Consider the following 22,923-nt stretch of genomic DNA (forward strand, 5'->3'; position numbering starts at 1 on the left):
TGTGCATCCTCGTGTTGGAGCTCACCCTGCGCAGGAGTCTAAATCTGTTTCCTACCCCAACCCCCTAAAGTCTGTGCCAACAAATATCATGCAGTGGACTGGGAGCTACAATGACATGGCTTATGAGCAGGGCTCTGAAAATGATTCTGTAAGGGTACGTCTAAACTACATGGCTCCGTCGACGGAGCCATGTAGATTTGTTTGTTTGGCAAAGGGATTTAAATAATCGTGGCTTCATTTAAATTTACATGGCTGCTGCGCTGAGCCGACAAACAGCTGATCAGCTGTTTGTCAGCTCAGTGCGCTAGTCTGGATGCTCCCCTGTCGACATGAAAGCCTTTTATCGACCTCCCCGGTAAACCTCATCCTACGAGGCATAATGGGGAGGTCGATAAAGGGCTTTCAGGTCGGCGCGGGAGCGTCCAGACTAGCGTGCTGAGTCGACAAACAGCTGATCAGCTGTTTGTCGGCTCAGCGCGGCAGCCATGTAAATTTAAATGAAGCCACGATTATAATGAATGAAGCCGCGATTTGACAATCAGCCTAATCTACATGGCTCCATCGATGGAGCCATGTAGTTTAGACACACCCTAACTGAGGACATGTCATTTCATCTCCCTGGACATCAGTCTCCTGATTGGTAAAATTAGGTTAATTGTCTCAACCTACCTCATCAGGGAAGTACAACTGGACAAAGGTGATTTTGGTGTTATAAGTAATTAATCAATTTAGTTTGTAAGGTGCCTTTCAGACAAAAACCACGATCTGAATGCTAAGTCTCATTATACTGAGTAACAATTTAGGTGAGATATGAGGCAGAAAATCTGGGTCCCCCTCTGCCTACCTATTTCACCTTTCAAGATCAGAATGGTGGCATGTCATCTTCAGATTACAAATAAAAATCACCTATTCATAAATCCAAAATGGCTGTGAAGGCTAAGAATTTCTCCAAGCTTCAGAAAAACAAGTAATAGCACTAGTACTGATTTATCCATGCCAGCATGTGGGTGTGTTAAAAGTTAATGTGGAAAGGATATGGCGTTAGTGCAGGAAAATATTCTCTGATGAAATGTAAAAAACTCTGTATAGGGCAGAGCTGCAGCAAATGTTGCACCCTTTGCCCTGTGTAGGCCCATTTACTCCAATGAAGTTGCCTATGACGTAAGCTGAGACAGAATTTAGGCTTTTTTATTATGAAAATACAGATGGCAGCTGCAGAGTGGCTTGGAGGCGTCACACATCCCCCAAATCTTATTCATGGAAGGGAAATACCAAGCTATTTTGTTTACATTCTACATGCAGGTGTGGAAGATGATTCACTGCCCTGCTCTTCAAAGACTTTCAGTGTTTGTTCTGGTGAGTGACAACTCTCACTTTCCACTGAGACCACTATCTTCAGTTCCACTCCTTAGCTGCCTCGCCTGCCAAAGCTGAGAAAGTATATGAAGTTGTTCAAGGTGGGGGAAGCTGGAGGGAGAGAGAAATCTAATGATGCTGGGAAAAGGACAGCTAATCCTCGACTACTTTCCTTGCCCCACAGTAATTAAGAAGGAGAGGAAGGAGAAAGCTTTGCCCTGCAGAAGAAATAAGTCAGATCCCATTGGCTTTATTCACCAATGCACTCTCTCATTTGTGCCATACATGCGTTGAAAGGTTGCTGGAATGCATACAGATGGTATTTCGGTAGTAAGATGATAGGAAAGTCTCAGTGCAACTAGATATGAGCCAGTATGGAAACATCCTGTCCTGGCAAATTCCTGTGGGTATTTTCCAAGTACTCAGAATCCACTGCTTCCCCGTTCAGGCTTTTAATCCATCTGCTGCTTCTAGTCACTGCTGGCCGCATAGGGGACAGGTTGAGAATACTGGGGTAACAACTTGGGAAATATGGAAAAGAACAGTGCCACAAAAAACATGTTTCAGCTGTCCTGTAAGTTTTGTAAATGCCTTGCTTTCAGAGAGCCTTGTGCCTTGGCACCAGTGGCGGATATAGGGCAGGGTGAGCGGGGAGGCTGGCCCGAGCCCTGCGCTTCAAGAGGCCCTGCACATGTGCCATGTCAAAGGGGGGACCCCGCAAAATTGTGCTGCCCTGGACCCCGCAAAACCCTCATCCGCCCCTGCTTGTCACACTTAGCCTGTGCAGCTAATCTTTTATCCATAACTGGTAGGAGAATAAGCTCAGCAGTCTGAGTCCCTGGTTAGATTAGCTATCCTTTTTAGAACCGCAGGTTCCGCTCAGCCCTTCTTCTTTTCAAGGCAGGTAAACTGACTACAACTAAGTTTGGTGCATGAAGACTATTTTGGATCAGACTTTGAAAATCCAGGTCCTGTCTGCTCTTCATGGTCCTTCCCAGGGGAGCCGACAGCTTCCTGGGGTAGATGTTTGTGGGGCTACCTCTGTGCCCCTGGAAGGGGCGGAGCCTCAGGCAGGCGGGGTGGGGTTGGAGGCAACAAGTCCTCAGCGCCACTCAGACGCTGGTGCACCCCCCCAGAGCCACTTGGAGTGCATAGTGATTGGGAATCCTAGGCCCCTTTGAATTGCCAGGGCCTGGGGAAACTGCCTCATTTGCCCTCCCTCCCCCGCCCCGCATCAGCAGGCATGGTCCTTCCCCTCTTTGGAGATGCTGTGATGTCTTGGGTTAGACCAGGGAACTGTGAGTCAGGACTCCACTGCTTACCTACACTGACAGTTTTTCCATGTGTCCAGCCTAAACTGCCCTTTCTGCAATTTAAGGCCATTGTTTAAAGGGTCAGTGTTTAAAAACAACAGCCCTTTGTAATCTTTGTGATGGATCCAGCTGTTTGGCGTCCTGTGTGGCATGTGGAATTCAGCGGCAAGGCAGCCCTTTTTATGTGAGATGTCACTGCAGTCAGTTGTGCCACAATGTCATTCAGCACCAAAGATCTTTAACAAAAATATTTCAAAACAGCTAGGCTGATAGCGTGGGTACATTTGAACGGGATTCTCTCACACACAGTTGTGTTACTCCCCAGAGAAATCAGGGGTTGGGATTGCTGAGAAATACTTGGGAAGCCAATTTCTCTTCTTTGTTTTTTCTTATTTCATTTCATGTTACTCTTGAGAGTTGTCTGTAATTTAAGATGGCTTGAGAAGACTATTGTTTATGCAGAAACCTTTCAGTTGATATATTTACTAAACATTGGTGATGCACATATGCCAGTAAGCTTTGTCTAGTGGAGGCTCCCTAAACTTTCGCAAAATCTTCTACTACTTCTTAAGTTGTGGCTCTGTGCCCATTGAAGTCAGTGGGAATTCTGCATTGTGTTTACTAGGGGAAAGACAGGGACTTTTATTTATTGTGCGGACAAACAATGGGATAGTGGATGGTTATTCCCTATGGACCAGTGTTCCCTGTAAACTCTGTGCTCAGGAGGCTGCTCAGGAGAGATTCAAATGCCTCCCAGCTGATTAGCAGAGCCCTCACAGCTAGATGTTTGTTTCTACTAGTGGTGCACATTTACACATGCCCCAGTGCACATAATTTATTTTGCACATGGATGGAAAAGATTAGAGGGAACATTGCTATGGGCCGAAAAGTTCCATGTTGAATCTCAGCTGTGCAAAGGGAATTTAGGGTGGGTTTAATCAGTGATCAGTGTCTGATCATCAGCTGGCAATGGGAGCATCACCCCATTATAAAGTTCATTGAAATGAATGTATTTTGCTGTAGACATAAGACATGTTCCTACTTAACACTTTAACACTAAAGATTTGATCCTGAGAATTCTTCCTCATCTCCTCAATTGAGTCATTCCATTGGTGGGACTACTCACTGGAACAAGGGGCACTAATACGAGTGTTTGCAGAATGGGGTCTTAACTGCGGTCAAGCATTAGCCCTTGAAATTTGATGTCAAACAAAGGGCAACTAAAATAACTAGATCTGCTGTTCTCTTTCCAGATAAGTGATGCTCCCATTTTTGTACCTGGTGTTTGGGGGCCTTACTACTCAGCCATGGTGCCTGGATTCTGGTTGAATGAGGGAGGCCAAAGCGCTACCGGAAAACTGGTGAGTCTGCGAAGGCACAGATAGCTTCTTATAAACATAGGAACAGTTCCTCAGTTGATGTCAATCAGTGCAGCAGCAGTGCAGCCAGCAGAGCTATTCCAGTTTTTATCAGCTAAGGGGCTGATCCCAAACATCATCATGAGATCATAATCGTGAAAGTGCTGCAAATAGCACTCCACACGTGGGTGCTTGGAAATGCTAACTAGAGTCTGTTAATTATGAGAAAAGTAGGCGCAGCTGTTGTGTTTGGCCCTCGCTTGCAGAAGTAGGGGAATGAAGCCTTAGGGAACATCTCTCTCTCTTAATACCATCTCTAGTTCCAGGCACAAGCCTAGCCCCTTGTCACAGTTCTAGGGCTGCTGACAGGCACCTTCCAAGGTCTGGACACTGAAAATTCCTTAGGGTGTATCCATCAGCCTAAGCAGGGGTCTCTAGGGTACAAAACTGAGGCCAAACAGTGTACTTGAAGGGGAAGAGGCTTCTGACTCCCACTGCCATAGTCCCTTTAATATAGTCCCAGATACCCTAACCCCAGAAAGAGGTGCTTGGTACTACAATCTCCTACCCAGCAGCTTACTTGAGGCCTGCTGAACCTGTCTTACCAGGCTGGCACACTACTGCCATTGTCTCCTTGAGGACACAACTTAAGGGGGATTACTGAATTGCCTTTCGAAAGGAAGTTCCTCTGGAGGCTTCCAGGAGTGAGCTGTAGAGCCACTGTCTGTTCTCTCCCAAAACTGCTCTGCAACTCTCTGGGCCAGTTTGTTTCTAGACCCTTATCCTACTCCTGATATGATGCACAGGGGAGCTTTGCCCACGGCAATTCTTTAAGCCCTTCCTCACCAGTGTGGGGTTTATTCACCCTGTCACATCCCTACACTCAAGGGAGAAATTGAGAAGACTGTGTATTGTCCCAAAGTCTATATCCTACTCACATAAGTTATATTTCAAAACTGTGCTTACTGATGGACATCAATAAATAGCACACTTGGGCTACATCTACACTGGCAGTTTCTTGCTCAAGAACTCTTTTGTGGAAGAGTTCTTGTGCAAATCTCTTCCATAAGAGAGCATCTACACTCGCATGTGCTTTTGCGCAAGAGCATCCATGGCAGTGTAGATGCTCTTTTCCACAAGAAAGCTCTGATGGCCATTTTAACCATAGAGGCTTCTTGCACAAGAAATTCATGTTGCCTGTCTACATTGGCCTCTTCTGGAAGAGCTCTTGTGCAAGAGGGCTTCTTCCTGAGAGGGAGCATCAGAGTTCTCACGCAAGAAGCCCTGATTTTCTGCAGTACATCATCAGTTTACTTGTGCAAGAACGCGCAGCCAGTGTAGAAAGGCGGCACGTTTTTGCGCAAAAGCGGCCATTTTCTCACAAGAACGCGCCAGTGTAGACACAGCCAATACAGTATATTGGGGTAGAAACATGTTTTCATTATACTCTAAATTGTCACCTAAATCTCTCGTTGAGTGCAAGGAATATGACTTGGATATGCACATACAGAGGTATCGGTTTAATTTGTTAATAGATAAAGGCTTGATCTTGAACAGTTCCAAGTTTTCTCAGCTCCTAGTAGGCACTTGTTACCTCAGAAGATTGGTGCAGGTTTCAGGGCAGGAGGCTGGATGTGTGGGGAGCTCAAGGCAAAATGTGTGGAGTGGGTTTGGGGATGGGAGCGTGGCCACCATGCTGTCTGGCCGCTGGATACCTGGGGCTGGCTGGAGTGGCAAGGACCGCACTGCCCAGCTGCCAGATCTCCATGGCTGGGGCAGCAACCATGATGCCCTGTCAGCCAAGCTTCAGGGCTGGAGTCTGGGTGTGCTGTGGCTGCCCAGATGCTGTGGGTGCTGATTTGGGCCCACCAAGGCTGGAGCCTTGCCTTCCCACCCCCAGCTGTCTGGCACTGGGGCCAAGCACTAGGGAGGCAGTGGTTTGGGCTCTGGCTGTGGAGGATGGCAGCCAGAATGGGAGGGGTGGGCTGACCATGCCCAGCAGCAGCACGGTGGCTGGCAACACCCAGAGCCCTGCCCCTAGCTGGCAGCTCTCATATCAGTGCACTACAGCAGTGTGAACCGGCTCACTTTCACCTCTGGGCTACCATACAACCTGCCAAAGTCTGAAATGTGAAAAGAGGCCTGGACCCAGCACCATTAGAGGCTCTGCTTGTCCTGGTGAAAATTTGTGTTTTTAAAAGTAATTTCTAGGCCTTTGTGTTTTCAGAATGAATATAGGAGGTGGGGGAAATGGGACATTTAGGCCGTGTCCAGACTCAGGGGTTTTTTCGGGAAAAGTAGCCTTTTCCCGAAAAAACTTCCCCTGCGTCCAGACTCAAGCCGCGTTCTTTCGAAATTATTTCGAAAGAACGCGGCTTTTCTTTTGATGGCGGTAAACCTCAATTTACGAGGAAGAACGCCTTCTTTTGAAAGTTCCTCTTTCGAAAGAAGGCGTTCTTCAATGTAAAGAGGCCGTCTTTGAAAGAGAGCATCCAGACTCGCTGGGTGCTCCCTTTCGAAAAAGCAGATTTCTCTTTCGAAAGATCCGCCTGCAGTCTAGACGCGATCTTTCGAAAGAGGCTCTTTCGAAAGAAGCCTGCAGTCTAGACATAGCCAAAATGTATAAGGTTCAGTTGCATTAACCAAGAAATAAGATGTAATCATGAAATTTTGCATATCCACATGGGGCAGAGGTAAGTATACGCGACCGGCCTTAACTTGGTCATTTCTTGATATCCGAGTGTTTAATTATGCAAAACTTATTGTTGCATTGAAATATTTTTAAGTAAAATATTCATACATACACATACATGAACACATAACTATGTTTTATTTATTTGTGTATTTACTTTTAAATGTATAGACTGGTCCCATCAAACATTTTCTGGACAGATTTGCACAGTTCCTACTAACCAGTGTCAGCCTTGAATTGGCTTTTTCTGATGTTAACATTTCAGTCAGCAAACCTTGGGGCATGCCACAGCTCTGTTTCTAACACCATTTCTGTTTTTATAAATGGTTTTCTTTCATCTCCTACCCAAACTCCAGAGGGAATCAAGAAGTATTTAGTTCTTTCCCTGTATACAGATGTGTGTGCATAGTTAAAATAAATTTTATTATACTGTTAACACCCAAGCACCCAAACTAATGAACATTAAACACATGACTTGACTTGCTGCCAGCAGATCTTGCCAAATTACTTGCCTATTTATTCAGTACTCTGGGCAGCCATAGTTTTGCCTCATTACCTTTATGGGTGCCTCTGACAGGCATTATGGACTGGCCACAAAAGCTGCTAAATTACCACTGTGAAATTCCACGCAATCCTACACAAGGCATTTGTTTGTGCATAATGCTAGATACCTTTCCTTAGAGGTTCCAATTCTCACATCAACTCTACATAGGGTTTTTTTTAAACCAGAGTTAATTGATTTTTATAGCGAAGAAATATTTTTAGTGTTCTTGAATGCTTGGGGAGTGTCCACACTAGCCATTACAAATGTGTTAGCTACTTCAAACTATTATTTGAGAAGATGTAAGCTTATCATTCCTCTTATTTTTGATATATCACTGTTAAACTTTCTGATCCCACTGAAATTATGGAAGGTTTGCCATTGGCTTCAATAGGATCAGGTTTCAGTACTTCACGAGTAAACTGGAAGCTCTTTTGTCATTGTAGAATGATAAAGGTTCAATATATTTTACCAGGATTTAATCTTTAATTTATTTTAAGCTGGTTGTTTTTCTTTTTGTTCTTTTTCAGATCGATCATGTAGTCCGAGGTCACATTGCTTTCCCAGAGTTACAAGCAAAAGCTGCAGCCAGGTCATCATTCTTATTTCTTTATCAAAACATCATCCTTCCAAAGATCTTTTTTACACTATGCTGTATCGTCATCCTTGTGTTACGACATTCCCGTTTCAGAATGTGGGGATCAGGCAAGCTGGCTCTGAACTCAGTCCTCTGAGTCTGAACTGATTGGAAGTATTTACAAAGGCTTCTGTAATGATAATTCAAAGATCAAAGCTTTAAAAACCTAAATATCCACCCTTCAGTTTACCCAAATGGTGTGCCTGGCCTTTTGCTTTGTATGTCAAAGTCTTCTTTGAATCCAGCCTAATATATCTCTTGGAAGTACAATATAATCCTCATTTTGCAGACCTGGGTGCCTAAGGCTAGTTCTGTCTCATACTGCAGACGTGTAGTTGTCAGGCTCCAGGAATGAGGTTCAACTTACCTTGCACTATTGGGAGAGATCTGCTAAATGAAAAAAGACTGGGATGGTGGTGTAGAGAGGAGTGCAAACCTGGAATCTAAACTGGATAGCTAAAACCAAGAGGTGGATTACCCCTGTACCAGTCATGTTTTCCATGAGTTCAGCATGTCTGCCCTAAACAAATTCTAATACTGCATTGAATGAGAAAACCCTTGAGTGCTGAGGTAGAGGGAACTTTATTTCTTTACATACAGAATATAAAGCAATACAACTGTCCTGTGTGACACGGGTGTAGTATCTTTAGTTCTTATTTGAGGCTCATGCAGTTGGTAAAACTGTATAGGAGAGTGTTGATAAAGAGAGTCATAATATTTTATAGATTAATATACCAATGGCATTTCTATAATGCTTTCCAGACACTGCCATTCTAATGATATGTTTTCATAGCTATAAATTCAGTAAACAAGCCACTTAGAAATTCACCCTCCTCTCCATTCCCCTGAAGAAGTAGGAACTAACTTAAACTGACAGAAGCCAGGAACTTTGCAGTTCAGGTTGAAATTCCATCGTTAAGACATCACCTTATGCCTAGCTAGTATAGCATATGTGGCCTAAAACTTCACCCATTGTTGTGAGGCATCATCACAGAGAATTATATCATCTGAAATAGCCAAATAGAAGGCGGTTAAGTCAGATTCTTAATATTAATTTAGGATCTTGTTTGGGTTTGGGAGTTGTTAATGAGGAGGGAATGGTGAGTTACTAGCCTGCAGATCTCCTTGGAGTGTTTTAGGGCACCAGTTCTAATATAGTGGGCCTGATTCTTCATTTTGTCCAGTCATTTATGCTGGTCCAGAACATGTAAAGTGGGTATAAAATGCCAGCCCATCAGGCTGCACGGCCATGAAGAATCAGGTCCATTTTGTCTGATAGTTCATATTGTTGTTATTGAGAGTAAAATTCCACATATGCAGGCTAGCGGATGAACTCAAGAAAGGAGATGACTTTGTGATCTAAGCATCTTCCTTGAATCACAGTTTCTAACCCTGACGGGTTTGGGTCATCCAGTCATTTTAACATGGTGGACATACTAAGTTCCATGTAGCGTGCATTGTTTGGGACTTTCTGTAATGAGACCTTGAATAACAAAATCCCTGTGCTTGACATCGTAGAACTGATGGCAGATTTTGTAAGAGTTGTGTTTTGCCGTGGTGTCTTTGGGCACAGAATTTCCATAGCTTCCACTAGTGAGCAGTGTGTTGTTTTGGCTGCTGTTCTCCCACCTTAGAGAGAGCTGCTTTTTAGTAGTGAAGTGAGATATGTCTGTAAAATGCTTTGGTATCTTTGAAGCAATATATGATGATAGTATCTGGCAGTTCTTTGCATCTGTGGATCTTAGAGCCAGATTTTAAAACATATTTAGGGCCTAAAAGTGCAGAAAGGCATTTTTGCAAACCCCACTAGTGCCTAAGTGCCTAATTCCCATTTATTTCTGAAATCTGTCCCATAGTACAAACATACACTACTATTTTTTGCATAACTCCAGTAACATTTTTAAATAGTTGAAGAACAGCTAGCTAAATGACAGCCATAACCTTCAGCTTTGCAAAGCCCTAGAACACTATGTCTCATCCAACTGCGGCTGAAGTTAATGGGTGTCTTTTCCTTTTTTAAGATAGAAATCGGATTGGTTCAGAAAATAAGTAGCAGCAGCCAGGAACCCTGCTAGGCCCTTTTAAATCACTCAGGTGGGCCACAGGAATGGGTGATGAGTGAAACCCCCCTTTGGGAAGGCTAGATCCTAGGGAAACTAGCCCCTGGCTACACTCTTTCCACCTCGCCCTCCTCCCTCAGTCAGAGCCACAAGGGTCTGCCCTCCACCTGGAGAAACCCCTAAGTATCCAGCCCAGCCAGAAGCATCCTGGGCTGGCTGCAGCCCCTCCCCACATCCCGATAAGCTTCAAGTACCTCCCCTACTGGCCAGAGGAGCCCTAGGCCAGCCACAGCTGTGCCGCCCCTCCTTTCCCCAGACCCAACCTGCTCTGTGGAAAAGCATCTCTTCAAAGATGCATTTGAGATGCCCTGTGCAGGTTTTGGGGTGGCTGACTAGAAAATGCCCCTAGAGAAGAGAGGGGAGACGCGGCTGCAGCTGGCATGGAGCTCCTCAAGATAGATAGGTGGGGGATGGAACTTCAGTAGTTCTGCCGGTCTTTCCAGGCAGGTGGGGGAGAGGTTCCTCTGGGCAGGTGAGAGATGGGGCTGCAGCAGGCCTGAGGGTCCTCTGGCAGGTGTGGGGGGAAAGGCTCCTCAGGACAGGTAGGGGGGAGGCTTCTCTGTACAGATAGGGGATGAGGCTGTGGGCAGGCGATGGATGGGGCTGCACCTGGCCCAGAAATCTCCAGACAGGTGGGGGATGGGGCTGCAACTGGCCAGGGGATCCTCTGCTGGGGAAACGCGTGGGGTTTCTCCGGGTGTGGGGATCCCCGTGGCTCCAACCGAGGGAGGGGACCAGCAGGCCCATTGATTGTTCTGTCTTACGGCCTGGTATTGCTGTTGGTGGGCCTGGTAGCACAACACTGTCCAATAGGCTTGGTTGACAAGTAGCACTGGTAGGCATTTGGGGGAGCTCTGCATTTCACTCTAACCAGACATGGAGTTGTGGGGCTTAGATATACAGGAAGAGGAGGAGGGTGTAGCTATGTAACACTAGTCTATCTGCTTGCCTGAGAAGGCATGGTAAAATGTCAACCTTTGCCACACAGGGTTTCTGCTTTAGAATAACTTCTCCCACTGGGATTCCAAGTAACAAGAGGGCCAGATGGAAGCTCGGAAGTAGGATAGGCCTCACGTTTAATGAAGTTGCCCTCTTTCTTTTTCCTTCTCACCCCATAAAAGCAGGGCTTCTACTGGAAATGCAGTGACTGGTTATTAGCAGGTACTGTTTATAATATGATCTTTAGGGAGGCAGAAAATAAGGCTACTATATGAAAAAAGAACCATTGTAACTTTCAGAATTATAATTCGGTTCTAGGAAGGCACAGAAAGCACATTTTAAACAATGTGAATAATGATGTGAATTAGTTATTTTAATGTCTTCCAAGTGTACTTCATTTTGAGTGATATTCCCTGATAGTACACATATGGAAAGGTATAATTGAAAAAACATGCCACTGAATGGTTGAATGCAACGTATAAATATACAGCTGCTAAGAGGTCAGAAGTCAAAGTGGTAAAGCATATGCCAAATTCCCTTCGGGATCTCATTAGTGCACGATTGAATATACACGTAGAGGCTAAATGAATATCACTGTTTGGACCTACAATAAATGAGACAATGACTAATCAATTGTAATTAGGGCTAGATGCTATTATTGACCAAGATGCCAGTGTTCTACCCTGATTTCTTAGGGGTCGAGACCAAACATAAAATTATAAATTTGTTTATAATGGTACAAGAGTTATTTTAAGAAGTATTCTAACCCTAATTGCAACATATTTTAACTGGAATGTCAGGAAGGCCATAGCAAGCCAGAACACTGAAGAGTTTGTCATTAATCCCACAACCACTGTTGGCTCAGGAAAAACGTACTTGAATAACATGGAGATTGGTGTATTACAAGAACTTTGAGAAGACTAAATGTAGAGACCTTAATCACCTCCTCCTCTCCATGGTAGCATCTTTCTGTTCCCATTCTATCCTTACTTTTTTGTTTTAATTATGCCATAGGCTTGAATATGTTAATCAAGGAACTCTTGATTAACAAAATAAATTACTAACATTTGTAAAGTGATTTTATTTTCATTCTTCTTTGGGATTTTTTTTATTTTTTCACTCCCTCAGCTTAAATTTCTCTGTCTTCATTGTGCAATTGCTTTCCCTCCTCTCTGTGTTGTGGGCAAGGCAACAAAATGCCAGTCAGCTGCAGCTTCTGAGACTGGCCAGCAGGAGGCAATGCACCAGTAGTACAGCTGCTACTATTGCTAAAGGTCGGTCAGCTTTCACTGGGCCCACCTCCTTGCCCAGTGTGGGAATTCAGACCTTCTACTGGCTGACAGTGAGGTGGAATTACTCCCACCCCCATTCTCTAGTGCCACATGCCTGGCAAAGAAATGATTTTTCTCTCTTTAAAGTTTGGCTTTTGGGCCCCTTTTGATGATTTTCTTGTATTTGACATTAGAAGTGCAAATGTTTTATGTTCACTGAATAACCTCCCTCCCTCTTTTTCCCCCCAACTTGTTTTTCTTCTAGTGCTCAAAATATATATACATACTTGAACAGTCACCTGGATCTGATTAAGAAATCTTTGCCTGCGGGTTTCCTCACTGTTGATTTACACGTTTGGCCAGATTTCCATGGTAACCGATCTCCTTTAGCAGATCTGACACTGAAGGGCATGGTAAGAAACAGCATGTCTTTGCACAAAGGTCAATCTAGAACAAAGGGGTAATATTTAATTTAAAAAATGGAAGGAGCATTTTTATTTTTAACGTATTCCTCCTTCAGAGTGTCCCACAGGATTTGGATTGCTGGCTAAGGTTTGTTGTTGTTGTTGTTGAAATCAGCAAGTGTTTTAGCAGTATACCGCCAATCAGGATACTTCTAATATCACCAGTGCCCAATTTATCTGTTGAAAATACTAAGAGACAGGTCTTCCATCCAGAATATTTACTGGTAGTTCATGTTTTAGAGAGCTAAATAGCGCCATTCCTTATTTTTATGCACCCAATAATCCACTTAGTCTTGCATGTGGAATTGGTGAGTCTCAATCCAAAACTGGTTAGGTGTATTCAGAGATTAAGAATATAAAATACTAAGGGCTTTAGTCCGAACTAACGCATCCCGGCACTCACTTCCTTGTTCGAATCAGCTGTGATTCGAACTAGCGTGCCGGCGAGATCATGTTAATGAAGCGCGGGATATTTAAATCCCCGCTTCATTAACTTCTTCGGTCATCTCCATTTGCATCCCTAGTCCGAACTAGGGATGCAGTGTAGACGTACCCTAGGTGTGTTACACTATTTCAGATGCTTGTTGATCACTTTAAATCGAAGCTGGAAAGCTCCTGTGTAATTACTGGCAGTGGGTATGCAAGCGCTGATTTCAAAACAAATCAATTAATTGAATATGATACCGCCTGAATCTTTATTCATTTTCCAACACTGAGCTGAATCTGATCCCGATTTGAGGTTTGGAAATGTTTCTTCTGGAAGGGCTGAAATACTGTGAGAAAAAGCAGTTTTCACAATACTTCAATTTAGAACCGAGAAGTAGCAGCTTTAGGAAGGTCATGAGAGAACCTCTCCTGGTGAGATTTTCAACACGTGTCTGTGGACTCATGAGGGTCACATAAACTTCCACTTCTGCTATCTGAACCTGATGGAGGCAGACAGGCTGGATCATGTGTCAGAATGGTACTGTACAAGACCATGACTGAACAGGTGAATAAAGGTATAATCTGCGTGTCTTTAAGGTCTGATACCCTTTTGGATCATGAGGTCTAGTTCTGATTTGTGTCCTGTGTGGTTTATGGAATAACACAGCTTGAAATCGTCAATGGTTCCTGAGAGTTGGCAAATAAACCCAATGATACCTCAGTCATCAGCAGCCCTGCAACTGACACTTCAAACATTTGGGAGCTTCAGCTGTAATTACTGCTACTAAGCCCAGGAGGATTCATAGAGTATACGGGAGGTAGGGGGAAGGAATTGGGGAGCATTCAGGTGACAAGTGGATAGAAGTGTAAATTCTTGCACAATAAAATTAGGACCTAGCGGTTTGGATCTCCGTTTGAACTGACCTGAAATTCAGGGATATGAGGATCTGGGAGAATTGAATCAGGCTCATCACTAATAATTACACACCCCAAAAGGTCTACATCTGGTTACATTACTGTAGTGAAAAATCTCATAACCAGAAAAATATGGTGTTGCTAAAATATTTGAGTGGTTCTTTTCTAATGTTTTCAAATCTTTTTTTCATTGTCAACTACTGAAGTGAAAAGCATGGCATTTGCAGATACTGATTAATGACACAGGAATTCCTCCTTGAATCATCCATTCTGAGACTGCAGCAACATGCTGAAATATATCGTTATCGTAAAAGAATTTACCTGTTCAGTTACTCTGCAAAAGCCGTGAAACACTTTAAACCATGTCTTTACTGCCAGTGAAGATATATACAAAATAAGTTCCCAACTCAGTACCTGTGCTAGGAAAAGTGATATGCAATTGATGTAAATTGGTACTAATACTCACTTTGTTTTTCAGAAGCCCTACCTCTAAAGCACATTACTATGAATTGCAAATATACCAGTACTTTGAGTAAAACAATTAAGGCTCTTAGGTGCATTTGATAATCTACTGCTGTGGGAATGCCCCTGGAATATTTTGATCATTAGTAACACTGTACTAATTTTTGCAAGTACAGGCAGTCCCCGGGTTACGTACCAGATAGGGACTGTAGGTTTGTTCTTAGGTTGAATATGTATGTAAGTTGGAACTGGCATCCAGATTCAGCTGCTGCTGAAACTGACCAGCGGCTGACTACAGGAAGCCCGAGGCAGAGTTGCTCTGCCCCGGGCTTCCTGGAATCAGCCGCTGATCAGTTTCAACAGGCTGAATCTGGACGTCAGTTCTTACATACAGATTCAACTTAAGAACCCCAGGCGTCCCCAAGTCAGCTGCTGCTGAAACTGATCAGCGGCTGATTCCAGGAAGCCCGGGGCAGAGCAACTGTGCCTCGGGCTTCCTGTAATCAGTGCTGGTCAGTTTCAGCAGCGGCTGACTTGGGGACGCCTGGGGCAGAGCAGCTTGGGTGTTGCTGGGTTGCTCCAGTAGTGCCGCTCCTCGGCGCTACTGGACCAACCCAGCAGCACCCAAGCTGCTCTGCCCCAGGCGTCCTCATTCAGCCGCTGCTGAAACTGACCAGCAGTGGCTGAATCAGGACGCCTGGGGCAGAGCAGCTGGGGTGCTGCCGGGTTGGTCCAGTAGCGCCCAGAGCAGCGCTACAGGACCAACCGGCAGCGCCCCAGCTGCTGTACCACAGGCGTCTGGAGAAAAGCCGCGGAGCACGGGGGCAGCGGGACAGCCCAGACGTGCCGCGGCTGTCCTGCTGCCTGCGTGCTCCGCGGGTTTGCTCCCTGTCTCCCTGGTCTGGGGAGACATGGAGCAAAGCCGCGGAGCACGCGGGCAGTGGACAGCTCAGACGCGCCGTGGCTGTCCCGCTGCCAGCGTCCTCAGAGGCTTTGCTTCCCGTCTCCCTGGTCTGCTGGTCTCCAGCAGACCAGGGAGACGGGCAGCAAACCCTGTTCGTAACTGCGGATCCGACATAAGTCGGATCCGCGTAACTCAGGGACTGCCTGTAATATTTTCTACAGGAGGGTCTTTATTTTTCCCTCCTTGCCCCCGATTTGAGTCTCTTATGCAAATACTAGCAATGATCATGCATCTTTTCTGCCACATTGCAGAACAAAGTTAGGATCTCAATTGTTCCGATTTCAGTCCAGACGGAGTAACTATACGGTCTTCAGTGGAAGGAAATTGGATTTATGCCAGAGTAAATGAAATCATAATCTAGTCCTTAATTATTGTCTTTCAATGAAGGGTATGTGGGATTTTTTTTTTTTTTTTTTACTGTGTTTCATTTCATAGTGCAAGCCTCCTAGGAAAAAAACATAACATGTAAATCCCTTACAAAATGATATTTTGTTAACTGTTTCTTTGCAAGGGCAATTTCAGTTTCTATGGCTCCTATCCAGATCAGGAATAATATGTTTAACATAACAGTAGGTGTGCAGCTCACAAAAACAGGATTACAATTTGCATTTAAACCTGTAGCAACAAGAAAGCATGCCTTGTGCGTCTCAGAAAATGCTGAAATTTCACCTCTGCTAGATTTGAACATTTTCTTCTTGTGTTCTGTGCAGGTTGTTGGACTGACGTTGTCTCAGGGCCTTGATGAACTTGCTCTTATCTATTTGGCCACAATTCAAGCCATTGCTGTAAGCCATTTTAAAAAGTCTGCTTCTTATAAAAGCATGAAAGACTTACTTAAAGGAATTGCACTGTGTGTCACATTGCAGATTGATCATGCCCTCCTGTCAAATAGATTTCGAATTACAAATGAACTCACTAAATAAGTTCTTAAAGGAGAAAGATAAACATTACATGTATGGAGAGGATTACCCCCTCCCATGGAAGAATCCCTTAAGGGACCCTGATTGTAGAAAGGAAAATTCCCTAAAAGAGTTTTTTCCCCAAGTTGTTCTGACAAGGCAGAGGGAGCTGTCTCTTCTTCTGTCTGAGGTGAAAGATGGGTAAATATAGTCAAAAAGAGGGTGGTAAATGCATAAGGAGAAGAGAGACACAGGGATGGTCTACACTATACATTTTATATCAGCATGACCCCGCACCCCTGAGTGACACAATTATACCTACCGTAAGCCCCAGTGTTGACAGCACTATATCAGTGGGAGAGTTTCTCTCTTCAACATAATTACCATCTCTCGTAGTAAACACTTTTCTCTTGTGATGGCATTATCTTCAATGAAGTGTTCCAGGGGCGTAGCTGCAGTGTTTTAAGTGTAGTCTGCCCTTAATCCCTCACAACCTAGGAATACACTTCTGCATGAACTTGCGAGGTGGAGCTCTGTGCAGTCCAGAAGATATGCCTAGGTGTGAATAATTGTCATAAGTCGTATTATCCCCACCGAACCTGTATGGTGAATGTCAGAGACACTGTGACATGAGGCAGTGTTGATGGTGTGGATTATATGGAGTGGTGCTGCTTGGGTAGGAAAGGAAACCTGGATAGTACCAGAGCCCTGTGCTGCTACAAACCTCTCCTTCCTCATCCCTGTAGTGTGATGTCAATAATTTGCAGGCTGAAACTTCTGGTATTTTACTCCTGCAGTTTTTCTCTTGCAAGGCATGCTATTGACCTGTGGGGATGATTTATTTCCCCTCTCAGCTCCCGCCCCAGTTGGTTAAAGTAGCTGGAGAGATCACATAGCTCTACATCAGGGGTAAGCAATAATTTTGGAAGGGTGGCCACTTCACAAATTTCGGAAAGGGCTGTGGGCTGACCCAGAAGGGATGGGGCCTCGGGTGGAAAGGGTGGGGTGAGAACTATCCTGCTGGGAGCTTTGCTTGGCCTGGTGTCCCTGCCCCTGACTTCTGGCCAATGGAAGGGACCTGGAGCAAATGGGAGGATGCTGGGGGCCAGAATCCTCTCTGAGTTGTCTGGGGAGGAGGCTTAGAATTCACATAACAAGACTGGCAGCTCCTGGCCCTGCTGCTAGCCTGTTGCCTGGCAGGCACAAACCCTGTGGAACAGAAGCAGTTGAAAGGGCTCGCGCCTCCAGGACAGCTCCCAGGCAATGGGCCACTGGGACTGAGAGCTGCGAGCCCTTTCAGTTGCTTCTATTTAAAGGGCTTGCCACCTGCCGGGTGGCTGCCAGGCAACGAGCCCTTTAAATAGAAGCAGTTGAAAGAGCTCACAGGTCTCCGGCTCCCAGACAATGTGCTAGGGCAGGGTTCAGCGACCTTTCAGAGGTGGAGTGCCGAGATGCGACTTATTCGCCTCTGTGTATGGGTCTGAGTGCCAGTGATACTTTTTTAAAGTCAATAGTAGTCCTACTTACAGCAGCTTCGTTAATAAATAAATTAAGATGCAGATCTTACCTTTTAGTGCAGGGGTCAGCAACCTTTCAGAAGTGGCATACTGAGATTGAACTTATTCACGGATCTGGGTGCCAGGGAAGGCGGCAAGGGTAGTCTGGGTACAGTGACCTTATTATCTGAACCAGCTGCAGCTAGTGAGAACGGTTTAATTTAAATTATGAAACAGATTAAATACTTTAACTTTCTCATCTTAGTTTTATCAAACTTCATTTTAAATGAAGTAAAATATTATGTCCAACACAAAAGGTTTTAATGTTTTCTTTATTTATGGCAGCGGTGAGGAACCCTTTTTGGTTCGGGGGTCACTGACCCACAGAAAAATCAATTGGGGACCACACAAGTGAGAAGCAAAAAAAACTCCTCCTAAAATCCCAACTCTCACTGATGTGGCCCCAACGGAGAAACTTCACTCCTCTGGTGCCACAGCCTCACAGGGTGAAGGGAATTGGGGGAACTGAGGGTCAGGGCTTCAAATAGACCAGATTTACGTTTCTGGAGCTCCAGAGTTATTAGATTTTATGGACCTCCTTAGGCTCTGGGGTAGGGACAAAAATGAGAGGTACAGTGTGAGACAGTGCTGTCAGGTAGTAGGATAGGGATGGGGTGAAGGATCTGGGAGGGAGACGGGGTGCAGAAGCAGGCTGTGGGAGTAGGATGTCTGGCCAGGTGGAGGGAGCAGGAACAAGGAAGGATGCAGTAAGTGGCCAGGAGAGAGGGTGAAGGAGCAACATAGATGAAGGAGCAGGATGGGGTGTCTGGCCAGGAGAGAGGGTGCAGGAACAAGGGAGTATGTTGGAGCAAGCTTGGGGTGCTGGGTCTTGGGGGGGGAGGGAAGTGAGATTGAGATGGGGGTCTGGCCACGAGGGGGGACCTTTCCTGGCTTTGTGCTCCCTTGCAGCATGGCCATGGCGCCTCCGGTCACAGCTGAGGAGCCTCAGCCCCAGCGCTGTCTCCTCCCACCGCAGCCTGACCTGCTGCAGGGAGGAGGGAGCGCTCTCCAGCGGTCGTGTGGGGGAGAAGGGGCGGGGCTGAGCTCCCTCCCCCGTGCTGCTGAAAATTGGCACACGCCACGCGTGCTGTAGGTTGCCGACCCGTGCGCTAGAGGGCAGGCTATGGAACTGCCTCATGGGTTGGATCAAAGCCCTAGGCAGTATGGATCCAACACGCTGAGAGGTTTTTGCCCACCCCTGCTCCACATTAAACAAACACCCATGAATCTCCATTGATAGATGTATATGGCACAGGTGTGGGTTGTGTATGGGTGTGTGATTTTACTGGAATAAATTTACACTTATCCCCACTTTTCCCAAGTGACTTGTTTGTTTAACAACAGTAAAAAAAAATCTTTGTTCAAGTAGGGCAGTCATCTTGTATTGATAGATGCATATACTCCCTGTGGATCACCTATCTATAAATCTCTCTCTTTTCTACTGGTGCTTATTACAGTGCTATCTTTACACTTGAGCTCTTAGCTTTCTCAGTATTCCATTGCACAACTATACTGTGTAAGTGTAAACATACATTCCTGCAGGTACACTGTGCATAGGAGAGTGATTAAATTAATTATATTTCCCGCAGGGGGCAGGAGTCCAGCACGATGTGGATCTGTGTATGTATGAGGGGGAGGAAGCCAGGAAGGCAGGCATGTGGCTCAGCTGGGCTGGGGGGGTCCAGTCAGCCGCTGGTCAGTTTCAGCAGTGACTGAATTGGGGACGCCCAGGGCTGAACAGCTGGGGTGCTGCCAGGTTGGTCCCGTAGCACCGCCCCTCGGCACTGCGGGACTAACCTGGCAGCACCCCAGCTGCTCTGCCCCAGGCGTCCCCAAGAGCAGCTGGGGTGCTGCCAGGTTGGTCTCGCAGCGCCGAGGGGAGGCTCTACCAGACCAACCCGGCAGCACCCCAGCTGCTCTGCCACAGGTGTCCCCGATTCAGCCGCTGTTGAAACTGACCAGCAGAGGCTGAATCGGGGACACCTGGGGCAGAGCCGGACTATCGGAAGGGGGGCTATGAGGGGTCTGGGGTGGCATCCACCCCATCCCAAGCCCCTCATAGCCCCCCCTTCCGATAATCTGGCATATCTGATAATCCGGCACCCCCTGGGTCCTAGAGGTGCCATATTTTCGGACGTTTACTGTATTTTTCTTCTTGGAAAATTAACACACATTTGCTTTTAAAATTCCATTGAAACAGAAGACAATCATTGGAGCCCTGCACGAATACAACATTTGTATCCACATTTGTATCTGCAAAAATGAGCTGTGGATATTTACATACATATCCACAGATGCGGATACCCATGGATATAAAACAGATATCCACAGATTTGCAAGGCTCTAGCAATCATAATAAATAGAGGGAAATTCATGCCTGCCTTTTCTTGGTGATCTTTATTAAATATAAAATTAGTTTTTCAACCCTCACCCCTAATTTGAGCTTTATGTTTATTTCGTAACTCTAAAAGGAAAAATGTCCTGTTTCCTAGAGCTGGAGTTTTGTACTATACATTGACTTCAATGGGAGCAACATGAGACACTAAACCCAACATTAGCAAATGTGCAAACCTTGTCCAAACCCCAAAATTCCAAATTGTTCCCATGGAATATTAATCTCTAGTTTTCTTTACAACCAGAACTTAAAAATAATAAAACTTGCATTTCAAGACTCTCAATTTATATTTTCTCTAAGATTAAATTAATCCTTCCTACCATCCTTTATACCCAGAGAGGAAAAAGTCTAGTTTTAATGTAAATGTCTCTGAATCAAATTTTGCAGGCAGGTAAACACCAAATAATTTTCACAGCACGTTCTTTTTCAAAGTTTTTAGAGAGAGAAAAAGAGTCTGTCTGTCTTTCTGTGGTAAGGGAATTTGCTCATGAATTTGCATATCAGCAGCTGTGAATGCTCATGTGTCAATTCAATACAACAGGGAGACTGTAATGAATATAATCAGAAATATGATTGTCATTATCAAATCCAGTTTTTAGGAAAGGAACTCTTTTTAGAGTAATTTTATTTTTCTATAATTAAAATCATAACTATATGATTTGGGAAGTTAGTTCTCTCTGTCAGTAGGGAAATGATAGATTTAGTCAGCTATCCTCATGTCCATTTTAGCATGTCATAACTTCTTTTTCTTTAACCATACTACATTTCAAGTCCTATCCAAATATCTGCCACCTTTTCCCAATAAACATGCCAAATCTGACATTTACTCAATTGGTCTCAGCTTTTGGAAGTAGCCCAAAATTCAGCCTGGGTCTGACGAGGGGTTCACTGTGGATTTTAGGTGCATATGGTGCCCAAAATCAAGAGAAGGTGATGATTAACTGAATCCCTACCCCTATAGGCCTATTCCTTGCCTTCAGACAATCGTTTTGTGCAGGTTTCTTTCTGAGCAAGTTTTCCACACTCATCGGTCTTTTTTCTGTCTTTCAAGTTGGGAACAAGACATATTTTGGAAACTATGGAGTCTGCAGGACATCACATCAGCACCCTGTTTCTCTGTGGTGGGCTGAGCAAGAACTCCCTCTTTGTGCAGATGCATGCTGACGTTACTGGTAAGTTAGATAGAGGAAGTAGGGAAACGAGAACAGAAAACTACTTTTATTATTTTAGGTGTCTAAAAACCTTGTGTTTGGAAAAATAAATACTCTTTTTATATGGAACTTTGTTTTGTTGGTTGGCCAAAAACTATGTAATGAAATGTTACTTCCTGAAAGACTGAATTTCCTGAAGTTTAAAGACACTGAAATAACACAAAGACATGGTGTAAACAATCATCCCTAATCCATATTATTAGCAAATAGATTTCTAGAGAAACTATGTGATTTCCCACTTATAGACCTTATTTGCTGAAATTCTTCTAAAACAGTTCTATAGAATACAGAGAATTATAACCTTTCTATAGATTTTTTTTTTAAACCAGCCTATAGAGTTGTATAGCAGGGATTTTGTTTACTATTAAATTCTATACATTGGTTGAAAGATTCTATAGAAATTATTCTTTTGTTAAATAGAGCAGATCCTTAGCTGCTAGCTTTGTAAGTTTTTAGAGTAACTTTTTTATAGAACTTTTTCAGTTTCTATAATAACCCTGTTGGTTTCATCCCATTGGAATTTTAAAGGGCTTTCCCCTGCTTTCTGTTGCTTAGATGGAACATTTTCTTGAATATACAATGCCATATCTCATGTTGTTTAGATAATTTAGGACCCAACTCTGCAGTTTGGCTTGCGTACAGAGTGTCATTGACTTTGATAAGATTTCATATTGATGAAAGTGCCTGTATCTGTTGTCTATACTTGCAGGACTGATGTTCAAGCTTGCAGTCTATTTGTAATCTATGTTCCATCTTTATAGGTTGGGTATCTTTGAACATCTGTAAGTTAGTTCAGTATGTTTTCTTTAAAAATATGGAAAATAATGTCATTTAGTTAAAGGACTTCAAAAAAATCCGTGAACTGTGTTTGTGTTGGGACATATTTCAAATTAAGAACAGTCAAGATGTTTTGGATCCAGTATAAAGCTCCAATTTGAGGTATTTGGTGTGTAGATTCACATCATTCTGACATCAAACCAGACATTCTACCTTAATGCAGGAAGAGAGATGAAAATCTGTATCATGTAATTGTATTAAATGAAAGCAGAAATAGAGAACCAGATGACACAACCGTCATTGACCTAGGTTAGATATATACGGTATTACCACATTGGTGCTTTATATTTGTCAAACATGATTTTATCGAGTCCACACCTTCTCTTATCTGATTCAAAAGAAACATATGGTCAGTTTCATTGCACATATACTTGGAATTGAAAGCTGCTTTCTGATGTCTGAAATAAAAGATCTATTAATAGGTATTCTTGTTAAAATTTAAACTGGAGTCCTTTGACCATAACTAATGGCTAAGTACAATTCAGGACAAAAAGGCCCTTTTCCACTCTTGGAATCTCCCCATTTGTAAAATCTGTGACTAACGAGGGATGTCAAAGTTCATCTGGC

At 44.3% G+C, this 22,923-nt stretch overlaps 1 protein-coding gene across 11 annotated transcripts in view; it reads left to right on the forward strand.

Annotated features, from left to right (window-relative positions):
- FGGY (FGGY carbohydrate kinase domain containing) overlaps positions 1-22,923 on the forward strand; it is a 318,624-nt gene that overhangs the window by 240,893 nt on the left and 54,808 nt on the right. For all 11 annotated transcript variants that reach the window (XR_012905874.1, XR_012905877.1, XR_012905875.1 and 8 more), the window contains 5 exons: positions 3,923-4,030; positions 7,791-7,852; positions 12,493-12,640; positions 16,169-16,243; positions 21,360-21,480. Coding sequence is in view for 2 of the 11 variants with exons in the window: in XM_075936090.1 (XP_075792205.1) it covers positions 3,923-4,030; positions 7,791-7,852; positions 12,493-12,640; positions 16,169-16,243; positions 21,360-21,480 (514 nt within the window). In the remaining 9 variants the exon portion in view is untranslated. The remainder of the gene's footprint in view (positions 1-3,922; positions 4,031-7,790; positions 7,853-12,492; positions 12,641-16,168; positions 16,244-21,359; positions 21,481-22,923) is intronic.

This window comes from Pelodiscus sinensis, chromosome 9 (genome assembly GCF_049634645.1).
Source record: "Pelodiscus sinensis isolate JC-2024 chromosome 9, ASM4963464v1, whole genome shotgun sequence".
NCBI classification, from domain to species: domain Eukaryota; kingdom Metazoa; phylum Chordata; order Testudines; family Trionychidae; genus Pelodiscus; species Pelodiscus sinensis.